The sequence below is a fragment of the Pholis gunnellus genome, assembly GCF_910591455.1.
Source record: "Pholis gunnellus genome assembly, chromosome: 10".
NCBI lineage: Eukaryota > Metazoa > Chordata > Actinopteri > Perciformes > Pholidae > Pholis > Pholis gunnellus.
The window spans coordinates 3,974,473-3,986,907 of record NC_136537.1 but is presented as its reverse complement, the minus strand read 5'-3'; the positions used below and the strand labels follow the sequence as shown (position 1 = coordinate 3,986,907).

The following is a 12,435-nucleotide window of genomic DNA, read 5'->3' as shown; positions in this document are numbered from 1 at the left end:
AATTGAATTGAACATTGAGAGTAAAGGCTGTGGAATTCAATAAAGGTGTTGTCGGTGTTGCTGTGTTTGGTTGAGAGAGGACAAAGAGCACGACGGGGAGAAAAGTTATGTAAAAAATCTCATTTAAATTTCCCTCAGCATCTTCCTCCCCACACATGCAGACACCCGACCATTACCGTTGACTTCTCTTTTCATGCCTAATAAGTTAAAAGCATAATTAAACTTCAGCATTCAAATTCTGCTCCCACTGTCCCGTGCAACGATATCGGGAGACCGCGGCAAGTGACTCATTACTAATGGAAAATATCTGAGGAAGATAGATGGAGGAGGGAGTGGTGATGGAGTGACGGGGGAGGGACAGAGAGAGGAACACGGGGGGGGGGGGGGGGGGGGGGGGTGCGGAGGTCTCTAAATGTGACTCATCACTAATGGAAGCAATTTCAGTTATTTTTACTGCAGAGCAAATATTTGGTAATTAGTTCAATTTCACTATACCCCCCCTCAGACCGACATTCCCTCCCTCCCTATCCCCAACTCTGTCGCTGTCCCACCTCTTCAGTGGTTTCGTGTATGAAATAAGGTGGTGCAGCAGCTCAGAGTAGAGTTAGGGAGACGTCTACTGGTGACATGTGGTAACTTCAGACAGATTATGGACTGTAAAAAGATGCATCGTGGGAGATCATTTCAGAGAAAAATAAGATACATATTAAGCCATTTCAACTATATATATTTTTAAAGCCTTACATTGTACGCTCTGTCCTTAAAATGTTTCATCTCATGTCACTCAGTTTGACAATACAACCAGAAAGGAGGAAAAGAACTGCTTATGTGACATATAGACAGTGGTGGGTCAGGGCCAGCAAGGCCTTCTCTGCTGGCCTAAACAGAATCACAAAGTTATAGATATTTTATAATTTAATATGTTTTCAGAAATACACTACATGTATTCTAATAAGTTTCCCATTAGCTTATTTTTTCATTGCACAGCTACTGTCTTCCTCAGTTGCTCTGCTTCCAGCCTGCAGCGCTGCTTCCAGCACAGCTTGTTTTAAGTAGAGCTTTCAATCCAATCAGATTCAGCCCCTCTGTCTCTATGCAAGAAGAGAGGCTCGATGCCCTTTAGGTAGACTTGCAGATTAAAGTGAATGGGGACAATATTGTTGATTGTCATAGTGTTCAACCAATCAGATCTTTAGTTGGGCGTATTCTTTGACATGTCAGAGCTGTCTAGGTGGCCTACAAGTACGTCAGCATTCATGTGCGGTGTGATTGGTCAGTGGGCCAGCGTTACTGTTGTGAAGCTGAAGCTATCGAGCAGAACTTAGTAGGAGTAAGAGTTCAAGTTGAAAGATATGTTATGACATTGACATGACATCATTGTCATTGTCACGTTTTGCTTGGTGTTTGCATAAAGCATAAATCTCACCTTTGTTGTAAAATAGTTTTCAAACAGTGTGCTTCTCTTTTACAGAAGAAAAAGAATGTCTGATTGGTTTGGCAAATGTGAATTGGTTTAACTTCCCCACCTCCAATAAAAAGCAGTGCTTCTCTAAATAGTTCAATGGTCAGCATCCGGATCCACATTTATAGGAAAATAATAACCCATAACTCATTTCTCCTCTCACTCCTCTTTCATATGCAGTAAATACACCATTGATCAATTCAATACACTCAAGACACTCAATACACTCAGGGGCTTTGCTGCTACATTCTTACTTAATCTGGTATGACCAGTAGCTTATAGTGGCTAATGTTAATAAGCTAATGTTGCTGTGTAACTGAAGTCACTGAGCCAGTCTGATCAGTACAACTTACAACTCATCAGTAAAAGTCACATGCGCTTCCTTTAAATCATGATGGACGAAACAATGACAGGAGGGCAGAAAAACAGCCGAACAAACACATCAATGAGCGATCATTTTCTAAAACTGAGCCCCATGGGTATTTCAAACCTCTTCTTGCCACCCGTTGAGTCCTATAATCACTGGTGGTTCCGCTCTGGAGGGTCTGGCTCTCCTTGGCTTCACCGCATGTTTTTGATGCTGACGCTGCGCAGAGCGGCACAGTGGTCCGTTAATTCCCAGTTGCATTGGAACTTCTAGCAACCCTTTTGAAATTACAGGGAGTGTCATGTCATTCAAAGTCAACGTTAAAACACCGCCTTATGTTGCCTTCATTTGAATGTTCAACTGTGATCCTCATTCAGCCTCTGACCTCCCTGCAGAAGAGCACAAGTCCAGAGTTATTGCTTATCAATGATAAGTATAGCTCCTAATAATAGTCTGGGATGTTGTTAGATGTGCCGTTAAGAAAGCTTCTAAATACATCTGTGATTTCTCAAAAAACATTTGGGACCTTCAATTCTCTTTTTACTAGTTTATTGTTCGAGTGTCGAGTTTCAGTTTTAGTCGTCAATTTTGCCAGTCTTAAGGTAATTTATATTTAAAAATGATTTGTATATATATATATTTATCTTGAAGTCACATTGTTGCAGATTGACTTGATATACTTAGATGTGTTTGTAAAACGCACAGAAGAACAAATCTACACAAATAAAACTGAGCTGAAGTCATACAGAGTTTAAAGTCTGACATATTGGAGAAAATATACTATTATTTAGTTTTTACGTCACATTAACTGATAAACTGTGTGATCTCATTGATTTCCTTCGCTGCTGTTCCTCTCTTACTGCAGATATGTATCGTCTGGAGCTGGCTGGAGGTCTGGGGGTCATATTGTTGCTGCTGGGAGTCCTGACAGCACTTTATAAGTGTTACAACCTGGAGATCATGCTCTGCTACAGGAGACACTTTGGAAGTGATGAAACTGAAGACGGTAAGCCTTGCTGGGTGCGCTCCCTTTTACTGCAGGACAACCATACGACAGCAGTGTTAACAGCAGAATCAGGGCTCATGTCAACAGACATATGGCATCCAGGGAGAGCAGAGAACTACAAACATGGAAGACATGAGCAAGAGAACATTTGAGGGAATACAGTTGAAGAGGTTTCCCTGTTGCCAACTTGTTGCATAAATGTTGTGTACACACCCTCACTCTATCATGAGTGTGTGTGAGTGAAAGGCCATTGGTTGGTGAGGCGTTATAAAGAATAAAAGACAACAACACACACAATAATTACACGCAATCAAGTCTACACTCAGAGAAAACAATGAACATTTGTTTTTCATTTGACTTGACTTTGTTTTTTCTGTCATAACTTGAGGGAATAATGATGAGCTTTATGTTGTTCAACTCGTTTGAAAAGGGAAATTGACAAAGCAATGAATCCAAATAAATAATAGCTACATGAAGAAAACAAAATACACAAAGAGAACTACAAAGACGTAATGTTGCAGTATTGATTCAAAGCATTGACTTCAAATGATCCATTCTGATTTCCTGAGATCTCATGCCCCAGAGATGAACTGCTGGTTCCCTTCATTCTCAGTCCAGATGTAGGAATGATCAGAGAGTATCATCATTCAGGATGGGGTCAGTTGATCATGTTTAAAATCTAGTAAACTATCTACAATCACAACATTCAAGAAAGTACAATCTTAAACACAGTAATACATTTGAATCTGTTTGGCGTGTAAGGAGGTCAGAGGTCAAACGTGGCTTTAAACGTGATCAGCAAAAAAATATAATGTGATAATTGTGACGCAAATACCTAAAATCATTCAAACTGACTGATTTCCAAAAGATGTCTACCTGCCCTGTATTGTGTTCTCTCACTCACTCTGTGTCTCTCCTCACAGATAATAAGGAGTACGACGCCTATCTGTCCTACACTAAAGTGGAACTCGACTGTTTGGGCAGGTCAGTGTCTGCTGTACATGTGTATTTATTTAACAATGCTAACAATCTGGTTCTCTCCAGAGCTCATTAATTAGCACGTTGGATATTGTTTTTTGATCCATGCACAAGGTTTTAGAGGGCGTTACTTGCTGGAACTATTTCTTGAGCAAACAAAAGCCAAGCGCAATGATTTTTGCATCGCATCATTACGCTCATTACAGTGACATTGCCAGGTTTGGTAGCATTCTTTTTAATGGTCACACTTTGGTCTAGCGCCACCATCAGGCTTCAGCCATTATTTCCCTTCTCCTGCTTTGGGTGCATGCTACGCATTACTACTGTACTAAAGTTACAAATGAGTTCAACACTACTACGGCTCACTGCAGACCTTTAGAAGCAAAGACCTCCACTTGTAAATGTCTTGTATCATACAAGACTTTGTAGGCATTCTTAATCTTTCCTAAATTCCCAATAACAAAAATACATCATATATTTACACTTTATTTTTTGCATTTTCAATGATCATATTCAACACACATATTGTCTGCCTTCTCTCAAATATAAAGGGACTATGTGGCGCTCAGCTGGTGGTGCACAAAGCATCAGACCTTGTTGTGAACAGAAACTGTGATTGAAAGAAAAAAGTTCCGACATCAAACTGCTCACAGCAAGGTCTGTGGGTTATCTTCACTAACCAGGTCATGTTTCCTGGAACGATACATTGTTGTTGAGTTTTTCGGGGTAAATAGTCCCATTATATTTAAGTAAAGGCAGACATCTCTATCTCCAAAACAAGGCAACTCAAAATGTAGTTTGTTATCCCATTTTGCCACATAAGAAAAACACACAGTAAAAACAATAGAATTAAGGTTTTTGACAAGTTGATTTTGAATCTGGAGCCGTACTTGTTGTTCTCTTCCCCGACAGGTCGAGCAGCGAGGAGGAAACATTTGCTTTGGAGATCCTGCCGGACGTTTTAGAGAAACATTACGGATACAAGCTGTTTATACCAGACCGAGATCTAATACCCAGCAGTAGTAAGTATCCATCCATCTATCTGTCTCTCTAGCCTCTCTTCCCCTCCTCCATTATAGCCCCCAATACCCAGAATCCATCACTCTGTCAGAATAAATAAGAATGTATGCTGATCTTCATCATAACACACTTACAAAACGACACACGTCTGTGTATGAGCTCAGGTGTAAATCGTGTACACTCAACCACACGCACACACACACACACACGCACACACAGGAACATAACACGGTGTTGCTCTACCTCAGACAAGTTCCTGTTTTCACTTCCTTTTGAAACTATTGCACACAATATGTGTCTTTCACATGTCTAGATCTCAATTTCACACCAACAGATTCCCACACATACAGCACAGGAAGTATGGAGTGTACACAGTACACACACGCACACACACACACACACACACACACACACACACACACACACACACACACACCACAAGCACACACCGTTTGTCATCATTTGTAGGGTTATGCGTCACTCTCTTTCCAACTGGAGGGGGAAATATGACTGGTATTGCCCTATCTGTCAATGCTCTGACCTGACACACACATATACACACACACACACACACACACACACACACACACACACACAAGTGCACGCAGACACACAATTCCATTATTGACACACACTGAACCATACAGAATATGAGTAAAAAAAGGCAGATATACTATAATAAACAGATGCGTCAGTATTCCCAGCACACACACACACACACACACACACACACACACACACACACACACACACACACACACACATCCATCATTGTTAAATTCATCTCTAGCTGCAGGCCTGTTTCACATAAACTCACGTTTGAAACTGTTAAAGGTATCTGTGCCTATGCACATATGAACTGCTTTCCTGGTTATCTATACAATTGGGAGGATTATTCAAGTTGCAGTAATGAATATGTTCATGCTGCTTGCCTCCCTTTGTGTGCAAGAGTGAGAACAAACTGCTTTTTGGCTGCAGTGTAAATGATTTTGAAAGGCTAAACGGCAGCAAATATGGACTGAATGTATTAGATAAAAACAGAAAGTGATGATCTATCTTTTTTTTCAATACAATTCAGAAGGTGTTTATGTGCAAACTGTTACATGGAAGCTCTGTGTTGTTTGTATGTTTCTGAATGTACTATGGAACAAATGTCCCTCCAGAGATATTAGGAGTATACCTGATCTTCTTATCTTTTCTAATAGCTGGTCCAAACTATTTCAGCGCTCCAATGCAGTGAAGTGTCAACCAGTCATATGCTTTTGGACTTGCATTCATGAGCTTACATTACGTTCAGTAGGTCCATCTTGTTGTCTTTGTTCCTGGCTGCCACTTCACAGACAGCAAACACACACACACTGTATTCTACATGCAAATGCTGTATCGCCGGAAAGAATCCAAGTTAATATTCAAATGCAAAATAAAAACAACAGCACAGTCCTGACTTTTAGCCAAGTGGTTAACAAGGAAACTATAATATATAATAATAATATAACCATAGTTTTAAGAGACCAAACATGGAGCAATGAAAAGCAACATTCTTGTATGTTTTCTATTCCGAGCCTGAGATACTGTGACCCAAATATGGAGAGTTTAACACAGTAGTGCTCTTTTTAAGCCAATCACTGTAGGTTTAGATAGCAGAGCAGTGGCACACATCATTTCTTAAGGTTTCATCAAAACCTAACAAACATGTATCTGAGATATTCAATCATTGGGGTTTTTTCATAATAATGATTTTTTATTTCTACAATTTGTGGTATTTTTTACAAATAGACAACATATAACTTTTTACTTTGACAATGTGATTATGTGCTTCAAAAAGAGTGACTATGAAGAATACCTGCTAAAAAAACTATCATGAAGCACATTCAGTAGTCACCGGGGCACCTGGGTACTATCAAACTAATGCATTAATTAAATGAAATATTGAGCCATCCTCCCCTAGCATTAGCATTTCATAACCTCTAATTCAGCTTGTCCAAAAAAACATCCTAAAAAGAATGTAGCCGATGAAAATAACTTCATAATTTGGCTATAAAGAAACAAACTAATGTGTGTTCTTTGCACTATTTAACATTTTCCTCCTGAAATACATAAATACATTTCCTTTAAAAATGGTTCATAATAAATTACCCTTTGGCAAAACGACGCCTCCTCCCAACACACAGTCACGACACAAACACACAAAGTCATATTTCCTCCACAAATGCCCTGAAAACATCCTGAAAACAAATGTCCACCGTGCAAAACCGCACACTCCCTGAGCCGCGTACGAACTAAAGGTTACGCAGTGTGAAAATGAATGAATCACACAGAGAGGTGCCTTTTCAATGCTCACCAAAGCCATTGACAGAGCAACATGGCAATCGACCCAAAATACACCATTCAATTATCCACTCCATTAGCCCTCCGAGAATGAACGAGGGAGCAAGAAACAAACAACGGGAACAGGGAGAGGCGGGGACGGGGGTCATTGATTTGTGTTATTTCATTAATTGATTTACATAATCCTCAAAAATAGAGAGCAGGAAGAGGAAGTGAGGGGCAGGAGGGGAGGAGGGGGAGGTTAACTGGGAGGAAAAGAGAGAGATGGAACAGCAGAGCAGCAGAGAGAAAGAAAGGGACGGAATTTTTAGGATGTTCTATTTGTGCCCCTCAAATTGAGCGTGAAATTGCAATGTGTTGTTGGAAAGTCTCTGTCATTAATTTAGTTAGCAGGCGAAGAGATGGCAGGAGGAGAGACGTACAAAGAGAGGCAATCTGTTTCATCACAGAACACTGTTTTCAGACATTTCCGCTAACTGAAGAGAAAAAAAGAGAAATAATGACTCGTTACAAAAAAACATTGAGAATGTCACAAAGGAATCATTTGAAGCAAAAACACAACGGTGGGGATGAAAAGAAGCATCTCCTCACCTGCAGATTCACCAACTCAAGTTCACTTTTCCCTCCATTACTGAGAAGTGAAAGCTGGTGTTGGTGTATCCCCCTTTAAGAGCTGATTCCACTGCACGGTATCAGAGCCAAAGCTCTTGCACAAGCATTTCTGTCAGTCAGAAGGGCGGCCCAGCAGATACTACACAGGGAGGTTTCCCCAATCTTATTTGTTTCTGCCTTTTCCTTTGGTAATAAATGACACGCTGTGTTTTTATCTCTTTTTATGTTCTTGTTATTTTTGAGAAACAAATGTGCGACTAAAGGAATAGAAGCATTTTGAGAAATATATTTATTTGTATGTAAAGAAAAATAGAAAAACAATAATAGGAACACATTCACTTTCCATAGATTTAGTTTGGAACTGTTTTTCAGTTTTATATATTTCTTTATTTTTAAATTGAAGACCCTATGTTGATGTTTAAATGAGGCTCCTCTCTAACGCTCTGCTTGCTCTGTTTCGCTCTAACTTTGCCTCCATGCCTCTCCCCTCTCCCTCTCCCAGCCTACATTGAGGACTTGGCTCGTAGCGTGGAGCAGAGCAGACGTTTGATCATCGTTTTGACTCCGGAGTTTGTCGCCAAGAGAGGCTGGAGCATCTTCCAGATTGAGACGCGCCTCCACTCCATGCTGGTTACCGGGGAGATCAAGGTGATGAGTGGGGAAGTGAACGGGAAACGTGAAATACAAATACGGAGAGATGCTTGAGAAGCTGCTCTGTTCTCCCTTCTTAAAACCCTCTTCTGTGCTGTCCAGGTGATCATGATAGAGTGTGCAGACCTGAAGAATGTCATCAACTACCAAGAGGTGGAAGCACTCAAACATACGATCAAGGTATAAGAGAGAGAGGGATGAACAGAAGAAGGGTGCGATCTGAGCGTCAGACACCGGGAGACTACAAGCAATAAGACCACTAAATGACGTGTTCTACTCTCCTCAGGTTCTATCCATCATCAAGTGGAGGGGTCCTAAGAGCAATGAGCTGTCGTCTAAGTTTTGGAAACAGGTGGTCTACGAGATGCCTGCTAAACGCAGAGAGACATTGTCCAGACGCCAGGTATACTGCCGTAGACGGAAGTCTCAAATGGTCATTTACACACTGGCAGTGTTTGCATGAGCACAACCTCAGACCTTTGCATTAACTACCTAGTACCAAAGAGCAACGTTTACTTTTTGCTAACACATAGTTGGAGAGAACAGTTGAATTTGCAGGTTTTAAAGAATAAGCACTGACACCCTTTTCCTTCTACTCATGGAGCAAACAGAGAGCGTATAGCTACAGGTTTAAAGGCAGGAGATCTCCGTGGCATGTCTCGGAGCCGACTAAAAGTAAAATATAAAATTAGCTGCGGAAATGATGTCAGCACAGTTACTTATGCTCCCCTGAGGGCGCATACACTCACAACAAACAGATGGCCTTTGAAATGTCTGCTAAATACAGGTAATGTATGAAAATTGGAGTCACAATGGGGAAGCAATGTGTACATGTTTACCATGTGTTAACACCTCAGGTGGTGTATGCCCTGATTAGCAAAGAAGTGTTCTGCTTCTGCTTGGCACTGGAGAATAATCACTGAGAAGCAAACACAGAGTGAACGATATGAGTGGAACAGAGGGGACGCTCACACCTTTAGGTCTGTTCGTTAGGCCAGGTGAGAGCAGTGCCATCGTAAGTCACCACACATCCTGACCTTCAGGGCTTTGTGACTTAGACATTGGCATCTGATAGTCTGCAGTTGTCTATGCTTGTGTTACAACACAATGTAGTGCATCCTCAATTCATTGGCCGAGGAACGTCACCTAACTTCTTGAAAAATGGCGCAAGAACTCTGAAGAATTCCAGTAATCCATGACGCTCAGCAGCATACACTGAATCAGCAATCAGCTGTGTTCTGACCCCCCTCGCCGCCACCGCAACGTTGGAGGATGACATTTTATGGACTGCCTGAATCCATGTGACGGTTGTTTCCCTGTCCTAGTTCACTTGGACTTGGATAGCGTTAACTGAAATGAACTAAATACATAAATGCAACAGAGTGAACCTTTGCAAGATAGTTTCAGACCAAAGGAAACAAACCAAGTCTGTGATTTCATCCTCTGAGTATTTTCTGAATCTCTGGCTTTAATCTGCAATCGTATTTCTCTCAAAGTGGTTGTCTGTACACGTAGTATGTGAACTACGCCAGAAGACATGTAGCAACTGTTGTTTGAAGACTAACTTTCCAGAAATACGGTATATTGTATAAAGAGTAAAAAATACTGCTCAGGGAACTTGAACCGTGATACAAATGTTCTTAATCCACTTAAATAACAAGGCCATGATTTGTTATTCCTTATTTTTCGTAGTGTCAGAGGACAGAGGATGACTGTTGAGTTTTCCATATCCTGGTACGAAGCCTCGAGCCCTCCTTAAAAAATGCACCCCAATGATTTCCAAAGGAAGGCTGCTCGCTGTTTGTTTAATTGATGTTTTGAACGGTTTTTTTGGACAACAATGGAGCTCCATGGCTCACAGGAATACACCAGTATAAATGATGTACAAATGGTCATTTTGTTCTTTTCATGAGAAACACACAGAATAGCGTGTCTTATCTTTAAACCCAACGTTTCCTCTCACTGCGGTCGCATCTGCAAAGATCAGATCTTCTTTGACTAATTAAAAATGTTGCATAAATCTGCAGAGTGTAAACAATGTAAACTGTGTTTCTATGGTAACAGGTGATGGACTCCGGTGAACAGGGCCTCTTTGGTGACCTACAGACCACCGTCTCCACCATTGCCATGACAACCACCTCCGCCTCCTTGGCGCCCCCCAATGAGAGTCGCCATGGACATCATCAGGTCAGCTGCTGTCTCACTTCAGACAGATGTCTTACTTCGGCTTTGATGTTTCTATAAACTAGCTGTGTCATGTGCTAATGACAGACACCGGTGCAAACGTTTTTTACGTGGGAGATGTGCGCACAGTCACGCAAACACACATATAGATGCACGCATCGCACAAACACAGTATCACACACAGATCTTGGATTTTATAGGTCAGGATTTCACAGAAGCATTCCAGGACATGGTGTGTGGTGTGTGTGCAGCGGGGGCCGTTATCACCCCCACCCCATCACAAATAACTTTCTCACCTCCTGCATATCTAAACATGAAAAGAAAAGAAAATGCAGCGGCATTTATGCAGACTAGCGGCACGTCATTTGAAAATGTAATACAAATGTAACAATGACACACATGGGTTAGCATATTTTAAAGTGCTTTCGTCAAACTACATTTTAAAGAGACTGGGCCACTTAGGTTCCTCTGTTCTTGAGTACACTTTGTGCATGATTACCCAGACGGCCCATGTTTGGGCCCCATTAGAGACCGAGCCCTCGTGCCGCTACATTGGCTGCACTGCCTGCATCTCCACCATTGCCGTTTAAAAAGAACCACAATTATTCGCCCAGACTGGATCCAAAGACGATTATTGGCTTTCACAGTTCATCCAGAAATGATAGCATTGGCATAAAGACCTAAAGTTGAATTGCCTCTTGGAATAATACTCTATAAGCGTTAACAGAGAGTCATGTTGTCTCTCTACAGGTTGCCTTAGCGACAGAGATTCCCGACTACAACCAGATGACGTTGCCGCTGGGAGGCGGCCACACTGCCACAGCGGCCCAAATGAGGCATTTCTGCCGCAGCTACGAGTTCCAGCTTCCCCCACAGCCTTCCTCCATGTCGCCCCCCCTCCCTCCTCCCTCCACCGTGCAGTTCTCCACTCTGGGCCCCGGAGGGCGCCACGTCTATTGCAACATCCCTATGACACTGCTGAATGGACAGGTGAGGGGGAAAAAAAGACTGGACCACTTCTTGTTGGGTTTTTTTGTTGCTTACTTTTTTGCAGTTCTTAGATAGTTTCTAGCATCCAGCAACAGTGTATCCTTTCATTCAATGTCCATGCTGTTGTTTATGTGCATGTACTCAGAGTTTAATCAATTAAAAATAAAACCCCTCTTTTCTCCCCAGGGGTTCAGAGCAGATCACTGGGGAACAAGAGGTCTGTTTGGATAAAAGAAAATGTAGAATTAAAATAGTATCTTCATATTATCCAATCTAAAATATGTATTGATTTTCACAGGCTGGGAATTAGCTGTCACATACAGTATAGTTGTCACATATATGAGGCATGGTGCACTATTGGCATGCAATAGTACTGTACATACTGTAGAATTACAGACCCTGTTTTCTCTGTTTAACTCTAGATGTCTTGCTAGGCGTTGTGGTTTGGGGGAGGGTTCCTTCTGACCACTGTTGTGCTGTGTTTTTTCCAGGTGCCTCACAGCAGTACGCTTGGGAAGAAGCCAGAACTCCACCTGAACAGCACCTTTGTACCGCTCACCAGCAGAGAACTAAGCTCTGACATCTGGTAGAGGGACTGCTCAACTGGGATTGGATTACACACCAGTTGACAGACTGTTTTTACACTGGCTTTGGAAATGAGATGGACTGGTTGGTCGACTGGGTTTCAGTGAGGTTTTGGATGGTGTACAGTCTTGGTTTTCAGGAGGGACTACTTGACTTGAGGACTGCCTGCAGATTGAACAAAGGATTGCTTTAAGACTGTATAAGCCCAACGGTTGGATAGACTGCATACAAAAACAGATTCAGATTGTAAAA

At 41.7% G+C, this 12,435-nt stretch overlaps 1 protein-coding gene across 1 annotated transcript in view; it reads left to right on the top strand.

Moving 5' to 3' along the window:
- Positions 1-12,178, top strand: part of il1rapl2 (interleukin 1 receptor accessory protein-like 2) — a gene marked incomplete at both ends in the record, with an annotated part of 315,353 nt that extends 303,175 nt beyond the window's left edge. The window contains 10 exons of the mRNA XM_079167780.1: positions 2,695-2,835; positions 3,759-3,819; positions 4,726-4,835; positions 8,276-8,421; positions 8,527-8,604; positions 8,711-8,827; positions 10,489-10,611; positions 11,359-11,598; positions 11,785-11,815; positions 12,090-12,178. Coding sequence (XP_079023906.1) covers positions 2,695-2,835; positions 3,759-3,819; positions 4,726-4,835; positions 8,276-8,421; positions 8,527-8,604; positions 8,711-8,827; positions 10,489-10,611; positions 11,359-11,598; positions 11,785-11,815; positions 12,090-12,178 — 1,136 coding nt within the window. The remainder of the gene's footprint in view (positions 1-2,694; positions 2,836-3,758; positions 3,820-4,725; positions 4,836-8,275; positions 8,422-8,526; positions 8,605-8,710; positions 8,828-10,488; positions 10,612-11,358; positions 11,599-11,784; positions 11,816-12,089) is intronic.
- Positions 12,179-12,435: the final 257 nt, after the last annotated feature.